This window comes from Plutella xylostella, chromosome 28 (genome assembly GCF_932276165.1).
Source record: "Plutella xylostella chromosome 28, ilPluXylo3.1, whole genome shotgun sequence".
NCBI lineage: Eukaryota > Metazoa > Arthropoda > Insecta > Lepidoptera > Plutellidae > Plutella > Plutella xylostella.
Window position 1 is genome coordinate 5,651,921 of NC_064008.1, and position 18,949 is coordinate 5,670,869.

The following is an 18,949-nucleotide window of genomic DNA, read 5'->3' on the forward strand; positions in this document are numbered from 1 at the left end:
AAAACTTCTGGAGTGAGAAGCCTTATGCACTCCACCACGGCACCTAAAAATATATCTTCCAAACAAAAGACGATCAGAAAAAACTCCTATAAAATGTTATCTCTGCACTATTCAGGCTGTATAGTCATAATATACATAAAATGTTATCTGTTCGTCCGTACTATTATATTATGCATAGTGAACTTGTTATGCGCTGACTAGTCTATCTGTTTGTATTTCATGGAAGTGATACAATTATATTATACAGGGTGTTGCAAAAAGGGTAGACTAAGCCGAAAGCTACAAGTGCAGCATGGTATATCTAAGCCCGAAACTGAAATCAGAATTTCAAAATTCGCCATAGTAAAAAGTCACGTGACCAACTAAGTTTCCATGGAAAATAATTAAAAAAAATCGCCAATTTTGTTGAACGTTAAGTTGCACGAAGGAACTTTAAACTAACGACAACCTTACATCTATTATCATGGACCTTTTTTATATTATTATACACCTACGGGCAAAGAAACAGCCACTCCACTTAGAAAATGCAGATACCATGTGGACCCAATTTTTTAAAACGTTTAATTGGATATTTGTACAAAATGTTAACCTTTTAAGTTACTAATATTCTGATGCGTCGTTAAATATACTTAAATATTGCAAAAGGCGTCATTAAGTTAGTTTTTTCCGTTTAAGGGTAATTTGGTTATTTTCTCAATGGAACTTTTTCATTGCCCGTGAGTGTATGTCTTTTTTCTGCCTTTTTTCACAGTAAGTATACAGACATACATTTAACGTGGACGTTAATTCGTTATCAAATGTATGCTACGCACATGCTACGAATGCGCTACGCACATGCTACGAGGCTACGGCCCACTTGCTACGCGGCTGCTACGAAAATGCATTAGACTGTACACTTATGCTAGGGCCACACTACCGATATGCCAATATACATATTCACTCACGACTGTCAGCGGTGGATCACAAGTGAGTTACCCACTTTTCGCAGCACATATTTGTACTCACGTGATAGGTTGCGAACCATATCGCCGTTTTGAGTACAATGCACTTAGGATATAACATCTAGAATCTAGATGTGCAGGTTTCATCACGATGTTTTCCATCACCGTAAGAGCACGTGGTATTATTGTAAATAAACTCCTTGATTGAAAACACAATTGAAAGAATTAATTGGTACAGGCCATCACCCGTAACGGAAACGATTAACGAAACACCTGATACAAATTACACTAATTTTACATTAATTACAATTGGATTTAAATAAAAATACTTGATAGATTTGGAGAGACCTCCGCGATGGCTCTATTCATATTTAGATATCACATCATCATAATTTTTAGCCCATATCTGCCCACTGCTGGGTATAAGCCTCTTCCCTATCACGCCATCTCTTACGGTCCTGTGCGAGTCTAGTCAATGATATAAATAATGTCATCAGACCATCGGGCCGGCGGTCTTACACACTTATATTCAGATATACGTCATTAAATTGTCTTTCTTCTGTATACTTCCTGAAAGCTTTCAGCACATTACAAAAAAGTTTTAGTGGCTATTTGCATTTAAATAAGTACATATTCCCAAATTAACATGGATTCTTGTTTCAAAACTCGTGTCCAAAATGCTTTTTGATGGAAAAGTTTGATGAAAATTTCTTCTTTCGCATCATAATAATGTATCAACAGATTTTAATCTAGAATGAATTTAGAATTACAAACAGCACGTGTATTGAAACTTTAATTTGTTAGTAAAAGCAAATATCGTTTGGATTATACATACTTATAGATTTTTTTAACCCATAAAAAGGTTTCTGTCGCGGCATAGATAGTTAAAAAACGGACGTTTTTGATTACAGGGTGTTTTTTTCGTAGGTGCATATCCGGAACTATGTTACAGAGTTCTTCATTCTGACGAAAAAAAAGATGCTTCTTCATACAAAAATTGGTTGTTTACGTGACACTGTGTATGGGGAGTAGATATTTTTTTCGAGAATATCCCAAGGTCATTATAACAAAAGTCGTTAGAATGAAGAGCTCTGTCACATAGTTCCGGATATGCACCTACGAAAGATTCACGCTGTATAGTTTCTAGTTTTACAAGTTTATTTACATAGTCATACCTACTACCATTCTAATTCTATATCAGTAGACTCAGTTACTCGTGTAATTAAATTAGGTATATTCGTACCGCAACAATTATAATTAATATCGTAAGCAAAATTAAGATTTGTGAGTACGCAACTAAAATTAATTTAATTTAAGGCTGTAATTATTTTATTACACCGTTACGAAAATTCAAAATGTTTTGTCCCTTTATTTTTGGAATTAGACGCGTAAGGACGTTCAGCTTCAATGTAATATTAACATTGAATAAAAATACCCATAACTTCATCAACTTATGTATTAGGTATAAGTTTAAAATGATTGTGTGTATGTGTCTGTAGTAATGTAGCTCACAAACGGATGTACCGATTTTTGTTTTCTGCTTTTCAAAAGTTATGCGACTTTAGCTTAAAGTCCCTTTCTGCAACTCAGCGTTAGTGTTTAAACGTTGGTTTAAGGTCGGTCTAGCGGACCCAGGGGTAGCCCTTGCTACGATCACCAGAACATGGCCTCCGATCGAGAAGCCTAGATCTTATAATTACCACTTCGTCAAATTATACATAGTTTGCTCAATTAAGTTTTTTCTATGGTGCGATAAAAGTTATCTCGGAATAATTATGTTGCTGTCATTTCTAAATGTTTGTATTAGACAGTGACAGCAACAATTATATTCCTCAGATAACATTTATCTGTCTATTGAAAAATCAGCCCTAAATATCTAATTCATTGATCAAAATGATAGAATAGAATAGAATACTACTTTATTGACTTAAAAACAATGATCAACTATCTTTTTGTTTAAGTATCAATCTCTGGGCTCTTACAGTAAAATATTTTCCCTTCTTTATAAATTCAAAATGCTGACTTTATACGAACATGTTTTTTGTGGGTCGGCTGTAGGCTGAAAGTGGCTGAACTTACCAATTTCCTTTATCATGGGAGCGAAATATTTTAATTAGGTTGTCCAAAGTTGTGTAGGCTCAGGCCCACTGTGCCACTGGATGGTGTTATCTTGAAGTGAAACAGTAAGTTTGCTATTTTATCATTTGCTGGGGCACGGTCCTCCTTCTAATGAAAGAAGGGTTTTAGGCCTATGGTTTGTTTTACAGGGAAAGACATCTGACAGAACGATTATTACATTTGAATAAGGGTAATTTTTGTTTGTATCAGATGTCTTTCCCCGTGAAATGGAATATAGTCCACCACGCGGACCCTGTGCAGGTTGGTGGACCTCAACGCAAGCAAGCTTGTGCTGAGAGAGTAATTGGGTAAGTGGTAGTCTGTGTCTCACCCATCCAATGGCTGACCGTGCCACATGTTGCTTAACTTCAATGATCAGTTACTATCACTGAAGCTAGCTCAACTACAGACGATTTTAATAAAATGTTAAATAATAATAATACTTTATGCATAACCCCATCCCGTGTTACACCTCGGTGGTGTTTTGACAGCCCATGTACCTACCAGCCTGCACTAATTTGTAATTAGAGTGAGCCCAAAACCACCCTTTACAATATACACGCGTATTCAATCGCTGCGGGTGGCTGGGGGTCACTCTACATAACGCGGAACGCTGCTGCGCGAGTCACGACTCTAAAGCCTTTGTTTTCTAAAGTTAGTTTTTTGGCAATAAGCCCGCCTTTGTGTACTTACTAACTTCTTCTTTATTTGTATTTTGTCTGTGTATGTTTTTAAGTACCTATGCAATAAAGTGTCTATAAATAAATAAATAAACTCTGTTTTTTTATAACAGGTACTAAATTGACGAATTCTGAACTGTTCATCAAGAGTCGATTGTCTCGCGTAATAGAACGATACTTCACTTAATCGCGGGACAATCGACTGTTGATGAACCGTTCAGATTCGAATCTGTCAATTTAGGTGGAATTTCACCAAAGGCTAAACGTTTTAGTAGCCTGTCAAACGTCTGTCAGTTCGTACAAAATGTGTTTAAAATTGAATTAAATACAATTTTAAATACGTTTAGCGTTTGATAAAAGTGACCCTATCTGAGAATAATAAAACAGACATATCTCGTTGTGTTAAACGTACCGATTGCACAACAGCTCTCATTGGTTAGTTCTTCGTCAGTATAGAGTGACCCCGCTGGTATGTAGTAATTAACGTTTTTCGGTTATTTGAATTCATGCGTATTAGGCTTTTAGCCGGTTTTAATGTGTATGCAGCATTTCATCTGAAACATGGGCTCGCATTTTAAGTGAGGTGTGTAATTAATTAGTTATTTTGTGTTGTGATTTGGAGGAGAAAAACAATGGATAAATAGGTATGAATGCTTAGGAATTTTGCTCAAAAATAAGTTCAATAAATTATTTGGAAACACTACAGGGCTCAATTTATTGGTTATTTTTTTGAGTATTTAACAGTAAACTTTATACGGTACATTTCTTCTATTCTGTACCTTACTCCCTTCGTAACATGAAGTATACATTTTTATATTTTTTCACAAATACAGGGGGTTCTAACGTTATACTATTCTAAATCGTATCTTTACCAGACCACCGATCATGCGAGAGCATAAATTTTACGTTTTAATTTACATACAAGGGCCGGCCATTCATTCAGCGACCGACAACGAATATTCAACTGAAATACATAAAACTGAAGTGCCCAGCTGACCTACGAGGGGTACAATAGATATAGGGTGATCACAAAAGTGTTAGCCATCAATGTCGGTAGCTGATTAACTGCCAGTTTCTATATCTCTATCTATCCATAACTGGCAGTTACTTTCATACGATAGTAACCACCAGTTATAGATAGATAGAGTTATAGAAACTGGCAGTTAACCTCCTGTGACCCAGAGACAAAAAAGAATCACAACTTTCAGTTTTCGGTGGCTGCAAACTGCTGCTTTCATGCTGAATACTCAACACTCAATCATTTCTGAACCCTGTCGTGGGTCTCCCCATTATGTCATCGTATGAGGTCTCAGGGTCTCTAGAAAATAATAGCCTTGGAATTCAAAAAAATTGTGTACAAAAACATCAAGATTTGAAATAGTAATAGAACAGAACCAATTACTACTAAAACGAAACTTTTATGTCCCGCACAATATTATTTTTATATACATATATTTAACTTCACTGATAGCGTCCTTAATATAAATTTCATTTATTTTCTCAGAAAATCAATCACAATTTATATATTTTTTAAAACACCCTGTGCATATCGCAGTGTGTTTTAGAACCGCCAGGAATATTGGTTTTGAATGTGTCAATATTTCATGCCTGACCACTGCGTTACAGCTGAAACGAAACGGACCAGCGAGGACCGACAAATTGAGGAAATCCAAGAGCTTTGCGTTTGGAAAATACATACGAATGTATGTGAATATTGAGGCTGTAAAAATGGTACATATAACAGGATGATTGGTAAGTCGATGTATTCCTTTAAATTGATTGTAGAGGAAGGCATTTTCAATCAATTGAACTCTAGGTGATGCTTTATATATGTATAATGCCTGCCAAACCATATCCAAACCTTTATGTTTCAATAACTCTGTAAGTAATATTGCGATTATTCCGATCCTTATGATCCTGATGTTGTTACCTTGGAAAATTCTGCCTAGCGTGGATTCTGGGAAACGTATGTCCTAGAATTTACCCTGAATTTTCGACGGTAACAGATCGAACTATATTGTAAACTCAGGCTGTAAACTAAAAAGGTGACTCAGGGTGGTCTGACTATTTAAACAGGCTTTGCTCTAGTACTTTAGATTAAAGTAAATTTTAACAGGGAAGGTTATCAATTAACGCGATTACTTATAGTTTATTTATTTAATACTTTATTGCACAAATATGAGATATAAGTGTACAAAAGGTGGACTTAATGCTAAAAGCATTTTCTACCAGCCAACCTATAACCTACTAGTTTAGACTTGGGCTAGAAACTAGAAGACATTATTTCTAATTAAACCTTTCTGTAATAAAATATTCTGAAATCCCATGTGTTTCGAAATTAATATTTAAATGGGAGAAGACTTTATAATTACAACTTGTGATTAATGTTTCTAATGTGTGTGTAGAGTTATACCATGCTCACTTTGAAACTGGATAAAGGGTCATAATTAACATCATCAGCCTACAGCAGTCCACTGCTAGACTTAGGCCTCACCCAAAGCACGCCACTGGATGCGATCCATAGCTTTCCGCATACAATCATTACTAGCCCCTTTTCGCAATAAAGGTAAAGGATGGGAGATTTTTTCTATAAGTCACAGCCCTAAATGTATGAAGAAGGAAAAGGCCTACATATCATAATATTATCAGAAATTACAAACAATAAATATATTTGCTCATATAAACTTTTTTTAGTGTTGCCACTTGTTTCCGTTGCAAAGTTAGCTTTGCCGGACTGTAATGTTCCAAGCTAGACAGTGCGGTGGTTGTTTTCAGCTTATGTCATGCAAAACAAGTGAGTATACAAATGACTTTATGATCAGAAGGTGTCTGGCTGATAATCTATGAGAGAACTTCGTGTTAAATTCTAGGCTGAAAACAAATGTTGGTTCAAGGGTGGTTAATTTCAATAGAGGTATAAAAATATGTACCTAATAGGTATTACTGCTATTACTATAACGTAACTTTAATTAGCAAGGTAACTACCATTCCATACTGACTACCAAAAGATTGAGACATCCATATTGAAGTAAATAAACTATTACTTGTGTGAAGTTACATAAACAATTAGTCACTTATTATACTTTTTTTTAAATCTACATACAACTTTTAATAACAGTTCCTCCTCTACTTGCAATGTTCTGGTGTGGTGCCCCATCTCTCTTATCCACCATGTCTATAAAACTGACGATGGCTAATACCTCCCACACTTTCCCCATACAAACAGCATAGCGGTCCGTTGCAAAGAGACAGACACAGAACAGAACTGAGAACAAACAGAACAAAACAAGTTTCATCTCAATCACGACGAGTGCGTGAGTACGCAAGTGACGTCATTGCAGACCTCAATGAGCAGGCCGTGGATCTAAGAACTGTTGGATAAGCGATTAGTACTTTATTATAATATACAGGGTGTTGCAAAATGAGTAAAGGAAGCCAAAAGCGGTGTAACTCTGGGGGATAATTTGTACTTACCAAAAGTCACGTAACCAACAAAGTTTGCTGTATGGAGATTCTCCATAGGAGAACCAGTTTTTTACGAATTATAATTTCTGCTTACATTGTACGTAAGTACTTTTCTTTATCAAGTTGTATACATATTATACTACTAAGCTCTTGCCCGCAAGTTTTGCCATAATAAGCTTTCTCTTTAATATCCGTTATAAAAGTTACCAATAGGTATTTTAATTCAGGGTGTCAGCTTCTTACATACCAAATGTTATCCATCTATTTCCGATGAAGGATTATTTTTCAAAAAATCATTACAGTGACGTAGCAACAAGGGGGCAACATGGCATGAGGTGCTAAGGATGGAGAGGTATTCCACGGCTCTCAGGACAATCGCGTTATCGGTCAAGATCCCTACAAGCACCTTACTGGGTAATACATCCTTCCTCGAGCATTTCTGCTCTAGCGGTACACCACTCAAGCCAGCCAATGAAGGCAATCAAGAGGTGGGAGATCCTGTTCCTCGTTAGTGTTCACTCTGGACAACCAATAAAGGCAAGCCAGAGATGAGGAACAGGGGTTCTCCCCGGCATCGGGTGGGTGGGGTCGCTAATGCCCAATAGCTCGCCACAAGCTGCCCTGCCGCATTATTATTATTATTATTAGGAACACCAACTTACGCATTTATAATATTGTAGGATATGCAGACCACGAATCTAACAATAATCAAATTATAACAATGAAATTGAAGGTCCTATCCAGATGCATCACACATCCTCGTTCACTACTGAATGGGAAATAAAACCAGCGAACTGTATTCAAACCACAGTGAGGCTTATAATGGGAGCTTATTGCGTATGGCTGCGGCCGAGCTCTCTCGTCATTTGCGTATTAGGAATACAGCTGTTTAACTAAGTTGTTGTTGCATACGGGGTGGGGATTTATCATTGAACTACTGTTGGAAGATCGTCCCATCGGATCACTAAAAAGAAACAGCTGTTCCAGGGAGGTAAATAAACACCCATATACCATAGGCAATTCAACTAGTCCCATATGCAGGATTTGTAAGGAAGTGGATGAGACGATTTAACATATTCTGTTAGCTTGTCCATCGACAACAGAAACGAGATTATCTATTTTTGGACCAACAGAGCGCCTACCTCAGCTATTGCAACACCCAGGCTTGCTACTCCAGTTTACTCGGGAGCTAGGCTGGCGGAGCTGAAACTAAGGGGATATGTACAAAGGTTCCACTCGAGAGAGCCACGTACAGGAGCTTCGCGCCCTCTCTGAATAGAATAGGGACTACTTATAGTAAAATTAAATACTAAGGTGAGTATTTTTGGGTGACCCTTGTTGGCCTAGTACAGAGTGTTATGACGTGTTTATTATGTGCAGCAGGTTTATTGATCTAAACTATGGATTGATAACGGCAGAAATTATGATCGAAGTATAATGTAACATACTAATCACTGAGGAAAAAAAATACTACGTTATATGTAGGTATATTAGTTCAATCGTTCAATGTAGGAATGTCAAACTGCCCCAAATATTAGACAGCAACCCGCTTCACTTTAATCAAACTTTTTGCGATGGTGCCAAAATTATCCCGTAGTTTATCTATGTATCTGACTCGTAAACGTCACAACAAAACTGACAATAATAAAAATATCAAAAACATTTTACTATCCTTGCTAAAGATACTATTTTCATAATTAATGTTATTTTTATTTAACACACTAATGTAACACTGTAAGTACTCATGGATGATAAACAGGAAAGTGAAGATAAGAAAGACGACGAATCAACAAACTCTCAGGACGCCACTTATGAAAAAAAGAACAGTGAACAGTATATCAAAAGAATAAAGGATATAGGGCTATGTCCTATGCAAGATGGAGCAGGACCTTCGAAGGCTAACGAATCATTACCAGGCAGCACTCAAACAGTACCGAAAACCTTCTTGATAAAACCTGGACTCTCTAAATCTGAGCAAAACATCCGGCACATATTCACGACAGAATATGTCTCTGACGCTATCAGAGTCGCCCGCGATAACATCAAACTCCACAAAACTGATGATCCCCTGGTCAAGAATCAAAAAGACATACCAGCAGCTTTAGAACTTAGTGATCTTGTCGTTTCCATATGCAGCAAACTTGGGCCTTTCAACGAAATATCTGTAACTGGAGTCAACAATGTTACGTTGGTTGATGAAAACGTAGATTGCAGTTCTATTGTAACTAATAATTTGGTACAAACTGATATTGGATTGAAGGTTGTGAACCAAGTGATAGTCACGCATCCAGAGGAACCGAAGATACCTAAATATGAGCCTGATGCTGCTAGCAAGAAGAAGGATGGATCGTTAGCATCAGATTTTCCGACGCAAAGAGATTCGCTTTCCAGCATCGGATCTAATGTGTGCAGGATCTGTATGACGAAGGGTAGAGAGAGGTAGGTGTCTCATTCTTCTTATGACATCGAAGACAAAAGAATGAAGTCGCTTAATAAAATAATGTTTTTTATTGCGCAACCGATACTATACCGTCTGTAGCTATTATGAGCTCGCGAATGATGCACCATTGTTTGTGGAGCTCCATATTAAGGCCTAGCACGGAAAACAAGACGTACACGCCTAGACGTGACAAAAGTTTTGTAACGCGCTCACTCACTTCGCGCGGCTTTGAGACTTTGAGAGTGATTGCAACGGAAAAGTTTTATCACGTCTCCACGTGCCCTTCTGGCGACCCGTGCTTGCCAGTCTGGCCAGCCACAAGGCCCACTGGACCGCCTATCGAATTACGTATTAACAAATATATTTTTTTGTGATACTGTTTTTACAACAAGATTGTCCAACTATGTTTCTAAAATATTTTATTCATTGCAAATATCGGAAACAACTAAACGCACATTGATTAATATTTACCAAAACCACTGACCGCAATACAATTTCATCAAATTAATAATTATATTTAATAGGATTTTATTCCAATAATCACTGTTATTTACCGTTTTACAGTAAGCTAATACTGGGAATTAATAAAATAATGGTGAATATAGTAAAACTAAAATGCTTTAAAATTGGTAATGTTTAGTAATTTCGATGGCAAAATATACCGTACATTCAGGATACCTCCCAATATAAGTACGTACATATTATTTACTTTAGATTCCATAGCTTCCTACGAAAGTTCAATTCCCCATACAAAATATATCCCCAACAAAATGAAGAAGTTACTGCTTGTCGAGATATAATATTGCTGTCTGTCTGAGAAGTTTCTAAACTCATACAACGGAATATTTATTGGAACTTACAGTCTATTGCAAACTTAGATGAACAATATACGAACGAGATGGTGTGTCACATGGAAAAACAAAGCCAAAAACTGACGTGACGGCATTTTGTTTACTGTCAAACCATTGTAAGTTCAACCTAATGACAACCATTGTACTAATTAATAACAAATCTTCTTCTTCGAACTAATCCTAACTAATATTATAAATGCGAAAGTAACTGTGTCTGTCTGTCTGTCTGTCTGTCCGTCTGTCTGTTACTCTTTCACGCCAAAACTACTGAACGGATTTGAATGAAATTTGGTATACATACGGTCTAGACCCTGGGAAAGAACATAGGCTACTTTTAATCCCGGAATTCCCACGGGAAAACTTTTTAAGACGAAGCGAAGCGCGCAGGAACAGCTAGTTCAAAATAAGAGCTCAATGGTTGAAGTGGGGTTTTATTTGTTGACACGTTTCTTTTGCACTGACTCTCCATCTTGTTCGTATATTGTTAATCTAAGATTGCAAATATTGCGATAGGCCAAATAGTTTACGATGTCGAGAGATATCTGATATCTGGGTGTAAAGTGTGTTTCGATTTATAACTTTTGCAAACTTTGGTAGCTTAGAAAGCTATTTCACATATTATAGGTTTTGAGGCACTATTCAATATATATAAAAACGTAGGTACGAAATTAATTCTTAATCAGATAATTTTAAGTATATCATAACATTTGCTACATACACGTGTCAGTAATCGGTAACAAATTCTAAAGCTGGAGTAGGATTGGTCACCGTGGTGACAATTAATCTTAATCATGAGAACGGTGGTAGCTCAGTTGGGTACGCGCCCGCTTCTGACACCAGAGATGCGGGTTTGAATCCCGGCGCTGACATGTACCAATGAGTTCTTTGAATTTAATTACAATGTAGATTGTAGACCATCGCTCTTACGGTGAAAGAAAACATCGTGAGGAAACCTGTATATCTAGATTTAGCACATCTAGATATGTAAACCCACCAACCCGCAGTGGACCAGCGAGCGTGGTGGGAAATGGTCCAGGCTTAGGAAGGCAGTTTAGACCCTGGGGATATGCACAACGATTCCACTCGAGAGAGCCAGGTGCAGGTAAGTACTTACACCCCCCACAGAGAATAGAAGAATATGTCCATATCACCACCATCATCACAAAGCAATTTAAACCCCACCACCATCACGTTACAGGCTAATATCGCCGTGCAACTGCAAGGGTTCTCTGGCGAATGTCCACCTGACGTGTCTGGAGCGCTGGCTGAACCAGGTCGGGAGAAACCACTGCGAGCTATGTGGATACAGGTGGGTTGTTTGAACCATGCGGGTATAAAGGAGGGCTGTATGTTTGGTGTGTGTGTGTGTGTGTGTATGTGAGTATTTGGAGCGATGGGAGGAATTACTGCGAGCTCTGTGGATACAGGTGGGTTGACGTTTTGACCACGCGGGACAAAGAATAGAATCTGTTGTATGTTTCTTGTGTGTCTGAATGTGATCGCCTTTATGCAAAAACTGACTGAGTTAAAATCCCATTTTTGTAAAGCTTTTTTTGAGCTAACACGCTCACGTAATAATTATGTATGTTAGGTAAGAAAATATTTAACTGAAATTTTAAAGAAAAGTAATAATATTTAAGTCCTGAAAAATGGTTATACTACTACTACCCATTTTTTAATTCTAAGCAACAAAAATAAACATACACAAACAGTCAAAAGGATTATAAAAGGCCGACCGAAAAAGTTTTTCTCTTTGCCAGGTAGGTATATCGGTTTTCCCTCTACTACCTTCGTTCGTAGTGATAGCAGCCATGTAATCCTAGAGTCTGGCTACGCTGACTTTGCACCAGAAATAAGTTCAATACCAATAATTATTATTAGGGTAACTAACAATCTTTGTTATTTGTGACACTGACTTGGTACGTCCTAACTATGTTTGTAGTACATTGATACCTACCCAAGGGGTGAAAGCCTATTTAGTCCTCGAGGTAGTGTAAATATCATCAAGTGTGCTAGGTTTAAGAAGACTTTTATTTTAAATTCATCATCATTAATCGAATCTTAAATGCAAGAAAGCAATGGGTAAACCCAAGAAAAATAAATAATCAAAACCCATCACGTCCCCTCTGCTGGGGCACGGGTCTTCTTCCAATAAAGGAAGGATTTAAGGCATAGTCCACCCGACTGGCCTAGTGCGGGTTGGTGGACCAAGAAAAATTGTTTCCCATATTTTACCCGTTGCCAAGTTAGCGTTGTCGGCGTCTACATGCATGTGCATCGTGCATCCGGGGTTGGATGCCAGAATGCACGGCGCTGTGATGGCAGATACGACAACTTCTGTCAAGACGCGGATATATTCGGTTGCGGAAGATTCGAGAACTGGGACACATCGAAAATAGTAGTCGGGTATAGGTTTACAAGATGTGATGTCTAGGTATTCCATAATGCTAAGGGCCTGTTTCACAATGTCTAGATAATGGCTACCTGTGGGATGGGATACAAAACATACTGTCACTGCCAAAGTACAATTACAGAACCTAAGCGAGCAACGAAGAGGACCTTAACGATATGTAGTGAAATACAATACAATTGTATGAATGCAGCGTATCATTTGATCTTATCCGATGGACGCAGTGGACAGTCAGCGACTGACACTAATCTAACTGGCTAATCCATTCAGTACAAGTAACAATTTCATTCCAATAAGCTAAGAAGAAAAAGGTAGCGCCTTTTGCCATTTATATTTTAAAACTGCAGGCACCGAAGCAAAGCCTTGAAATTAGCGACCAACTAAAAAGCAATCCAATACAGAGCGGAATAAACTTTAAAATGAGTACAAATCGAGTGTAAAATATTTCCGACGGAATTTCCCCGTCCAGACCGAATGGTTGGATCCCTCAATTAGTTACTATTTACTACAATTTAGTTCGTCTATCGCAAGCCACCGATTCACTAGTTAACAACTTTCCAGTGATCTGGGTTCAGACCGGCAAGACTTAGTGTTTCGACCTAAGATCAATTTTATTGTAGGAGCGTAGTTTTTTTGTCTATGGCAGTTAGTAGACATTAAACATTTGGTAAGACCCTGCCGCAGTGCAACAGTAAGAATTAAGCACTTGCCTTTAACAACGAAAAAACCACAGTCTCCGAAAGAAAGACAGAATATTATTTATTTCGCTTTATCCGTAAATAAAGTTTTATACAAAAATGTGTAAAATTTTGTTAACATGAAACAACATTAATGTTTTTTTACTATTGCTGAACAGCTATATACAGACCAGACCGCTTGAAGCCGTAGAATAAGCTAAGCTAAGCTTATTCCATGTATCCAAATGTTTTCTGGCAGAGATCGCTATAAGTGATAATACCGCCTTTTGTTCCCTAATTAAGTTACAACTTGGTAATTTTATTATTATTTTTTGGTGTACAAATAGAGTATTCTGTCTATTATATACTTAAAAGGGGTCCAAAAACCGGGTCCCAGTTGGCCGCTCACCATTCCCACCGATATCCAGTTGAGCTCGAATCCGTTGCAAGTTGAATAAGTTTTTAACAGAGAAATATTGTTCGTAATCTCTTGCTATTTATTAGTTTCGACGGGCAAGTTTCTGTGCGTCCGTTCGGAAAATTGACTGGACGCATCGCTACTCCACGGAGTTATTGTGCATTACCAATGCAATGCGCAGTGTTTTAAATTAGGAACGCAATGAGGGGAGAAAATTTGTTGGGAGATTTGTTGCTATGCATGGATATTGCGAAAGTGGTTTAGGCTATTGTTAATATTTATCTGATCATCGTTTGGTTTCTAACTTTCAATTAATACAATTCCAAAAGTTGTTCGAAATGACCTCCTGAGTCACCGCATTTCGGCTTAGTATACCGCTTTTGCAGCACTCTATATATAATACTAGCTGTTCCCGCGAGCTTCGCTTCGCCTTAAAAAGTTGTCCCGTGGGATTTCCGGGATAAAAAGTAGCCTATGTTCTTTCTCAGGGTCTAGACCATATGTATACCAAGTTTCATTCAAATCCGTTCAGTAGTTTTGGCATCAAAGAGTAACATACAGACAGACAGACAGACAGACACAGTTACTTTCGCATTTATAATATTAGTTAGGATTAGGATGAATACTATCTAAATATAGATATTATGTTTATCTTGTTCCTACAATATGATTGACTCTGCTGATACAAAGTCCTAAAGTGCAATTATCGAGATAACCACTAATCCCTTTGAGTATGTTTGTCTCCAATGTCCTATTATTAATTGCTGCTTGTGACTCGTGAATAATTAATTTAATTACTACTACTACATTTTGTAGATTATTGCTTAATCTGTTGCGCTACATTAAACATGTATACATACTTAAGTACCTACATGTAAAGATAAAGAATTGGATTTTATTTAATCTATGTAATGTGATGATGATGATGATGATGATGATGATGAAATCCTGTTATCCCTCATCAGGCACATACGGCTCGAAGTTCTATCTATGTAAAGTAGTTTTTTTTATTATAAATAATTGTCCTGATTGATGGATAGGTAACCTACACCTCTTTACTCAAAAGTACAAAACCGTTCTTCTCTTATAATAGTCGTAATACAGGGTGTTGCCAAAGTGGTATAAGAAGTAAACCTAGGGGGTGAAACCGGAGCTAATTTTAAACAACTTTTCTACTAAGTACGCACTCTAAACAAAATAGTGTAAAATCTTTCTTAAGTAGAATATCATGAAAATATTCCCAACATCTGATAGTATGTGTACAACTTGCTAAAATCCTAACTAATATTATAAATGCGAAAGTAACTGTGTCTGTCTGTCTGTCTGTCTGTCTGTCTGTCTGTCTGTTACTATTTTACGCCAAAATTACTGAACGGATTTGAATGAAATTTGGTATACATACGGTCTAGACCCTGGGAAAGAGCATAGGCTACTTTTTATCCCGGAATTCCCACGGGAAAACTTTTTAAGGCGAAGCGAAGCGCGCGGGAACAGCTAGTCCTAATCCTAATCCTAACTAATATTATAAATGCGAAAGTAACTGTGTCTGTCTGTCTGTCTGTCTGTCTGTTACTCTTTCACGCCAAAACTACTGAACGGATTTGAATGAAATTTGATATACATACGGTGTAGACCCTGGGAAAGAACATAGGCTACTTTTTATCCCGGAATTCCCACGGGAAAACTTTTTTAGGCGAAGCGAAGCGCGCGGGAACAGCTAGTAATAAATAAAATTGTTAAAAAATAGCCTGCAGAGGCCTATTAAAAGTATTTGTAATAAAATTAAGCTGGCCCGTGATGGTGGCTCGAATATCTCATTACTTGTGCCTCCCTTGAGGCTTGTTTTCGTTGGGAAATTAAATTAAAATTAAATTCGGGACAATCTTCTCTTTCCCGTATTATTCTTAGATTGGTTTTAACAATCACTATTTATGAATGGTAACAATTAATTTGTAGCTAACAATTTGTAGAGAAGCCAGATGAAGCAGAGTTGTATGTTACCAAAGTACCTAACATAATAATAATAAGTTTTAACATGAATGCGTACTTAATTATGACTATAACATTTAAAACAATAATCATCAAAAGAATACCTTATAATAACTCATGCTGTTTCAAAGCAAATTCTCAGATTATTAATTCAGAGTTGTGATAATTGATTTAAGCCACTTCATACTACTTATATACTACCTAGTACTACTACTTCTATACATATGTCAGGTTATCTGGTAGAGATTTCTTTGAGCAAAAAGGCCGCCTCATTATACAATTATATTATATAAGTATACTTACCTAAGTTATTTTGTAATATTTTCGTTCATGATACAAAATAAAAGTTACTCTATTCTATGCTAACTATGTATTTCCTGTCCTCAGCTACCCCGCCATAAGAACGCCGCGGTACACGGTGCTGCAAGCGTTGCGCCTGTGGTTCGGCAATCCAAGGAATCGCAGCCATTTGCAGGTATTATCCCCGCAGAGAAAGAAACAATGCCATATGTGGTAGTAAGAGGGAGATTGACTGATATACGGACCCTATCGGTATCGTACGTATCGCGCCTATCGGATTTATGTACGTAAATGTATGGAGAAACGGCGTCGGCAATGCCGACAGATGGATATTTGGCTTTAGTCTGCCATATTCGTATTGATCATTTATGTGCGATCGTTACATTTTATTATAAGAATACAATTATAAATATAAAGAGTCGCTTATATAGTTAATTATATTATCATTATAATACGATACATTGATGCTGCTTGCAGGTTTGAAATCTAATAAAAATCTAACCTAGTTGTGAATTTATTGGTAGGTAGGATTCCAACTTTGACGTAATCTCGAGTAAGTAAGGGGATGAATTATCACGTGAAAGTACAAAATGTACAGTGAAAAGCGGCTGATTCGCTTGCGAGTCACCTCTGACTACCCCTTCGGGTATAACAGTCGTGAGCATGTATGTAATAAATGAACCTCAGTGAAACCGCCCTTGCGTCGACCCGTAGCAGTGGTGCCATATTTCATAATAATTCAATAAGTGACAGAATGCCGGCACAAATTCAATATGCCCGTGTCTTGTCATGTCACGCCTTCAGCCTTCGGTTCTGGTGACGCCATTGTTTACTCTAGCAAATGGGGTTTGTGAACAAATTTTAGAGCTAGTTTTTTCAGGGACGGCTCTGATAAGGGTTGAGTCTTTGAGAGTGTCACGTGGTTTTTACTTAGCTCTTCTATACGGGCTGTTGTGAAAGTAGTTTAATTAGTAAGCCGAAACGGGGTGACTCTAGGGGTCAGTATGAACAACATGACTGTTCTACGGCTTACGGAAATTCTCGTAAAAAATGGCTCTTCGTAGTAAAAGTCACCTAACTAACGAGCGATTTTTTTCGCGAATTTTCAAAAGATGTAGACCTAAAGTTATTCAGTATCACCCGATGAGTCACGTTCTTTCAGCTACCGTTTTTGCAACAGCCTGTAAATGTCAGTAGGTTGATAGGATGTTTGTAGGGCGAACTTTGCATTGGAATTTTAATGACTATGTCGTGCAGTGCGGCAGGCAGACGGAATGAGGGTGATAAACTAGGTTCTGCCAATCATAGTGCCGCATTTTACAGCTAAATTGACATTTCGAATCAACTTAATCAGTTTATGGTGCAGCTTGGTATACAGAATGGAAAAAATAATGTGCTATGGAGGTGATGTACTTACCTTAAATAATGATAGCTATCTAAAGAACGATAGTTATTTATCTAAAGGATTCAAGGTACTTCCCCTCCATGGCCCATTCGTTTTTTTTCCATCCGGTATACGTATACTACAGACACAGTTTATAAATGTATCAAAAAATATGAATACCTATGAGTAATATGAACGAACATGAGTAATATTGTAGCTCCCTCAAGCTTACATCATTATTATCGGAAGGTATAATTTGAATGTCCTCCTTCCAGTCGGACTGCCTGATATTCTGGCTGCTATCCACCGTGACAGCCGGCCTTCTCGCGGTGTGTGTCGTCGGAACACAGTATTTTGTCATCGAGGGGACAAAATACGGTAAGCACGGCCTCAGGAAGCAGAATGAAGGTGTGTGTTTATGTTTTATTTTTTTCCGATTTCAACATCATCATCTTCTTAGCTATAGGAGGTTCAATATACTGAACATATTCCTCCGCTAATGTTTTCCACATTGTCCAATCGGACGCGGCCCGCATCAATTTCTTCTTCTTTTCTAATTTATTATTTAAATATCGGCTACCGTAGGTATTTATTTATGTATCGGCACCAATCTGTCAATCTGATACTCTTGCTGAGACATTCAGAATCATGGGAATCCGCTCTGAAGTGGTCGGTCCAGATGGCTGGAGGGCATCCCACGGGTGTTATGGGTCTTCTGTGACTCTATAATATGAGAGAGGCCTATGTCCGGCAGTTGGTAACTTGTTTGTTATCTAATCGTGATGCGTGTTGGTGTGTTTTGTACATAAAACTAACCCCTACCCTACTAGAACCCCCCTTCATATTACCAATAACCCCATCAATCCCCAGGCATATCCCACCGGATCACCGAAACCGCCATGGACTTCTTCATGGCCCTAGTGCTCTGTGGCTACTCTGTGACGGTCTACCTTCTGTGGAAGGACCACTACGTCATGTGGAACCGGTGGAGACGAGCCAACGTCAACGTGCGTCTCTTACTGGGACCTGATGCGACGCCTGTGCCGTTTGTGCCGCGGCCGAACTACCATGTCGTGTGAACGAAGTTCTGTTTAGTTGAAATAAAGTTATTCTGTGCTGTTTTTAGTTGGTCGTTTTATTGTGGTGGGACAAAAGGTAGGATTGAAATATGTAGGTACTTGGAGTATTCGTGGCTGAGAGCTGATGATGATATGACAGGGGGGCTGACATCACGAAATAAAGAAATAGAAATGGCGCTCCGTCTACAATCATTGCC

The 18,949-nt window shown here is 37.9% G+C and overlaps 1 protein-coding gene across 2 annotated transcripts; it reads left to right on the forward strand.

Annotated features, from left to right (window-relative positions):
• The first annotated feature begins 8,829 nt into the window (after window positions 1–8,829).
• LOC105380980 lies at window positions 8,830–18,798 on the forward strand. Of its 2 annotated transcripts, none has more exons than XM_038111275.2 (5): window positions 8,830–9,643; window positions 11,694–11,804; window positions 16,377–16,464; window positions 17,949–18,081; window positions 18,544–18,798. In XM_038111275.2, the coding sequence occupies exons 1-5, from the start codon at window positions 8,949–8,951 to the stop codon at window positions 18,750–18,752; spliced, it is 1,236 nt and encodes a 411-aa protein (XP_037967203.2). In that variant the 5' UTR covers window positions 8,830–8,948; the 3' UTR covers window positions 18,753–18,798. The 2 variants fall into 2 exon arrangements, with proteins under 2 accessions (XP_037967203.2, XP_048487329.1); XM_048631372.1 differs by having other exon boundaries at window positions 17,949–18,051.
• Window positions 18,799–18,949: the final 151 nt, after the last annotated feature.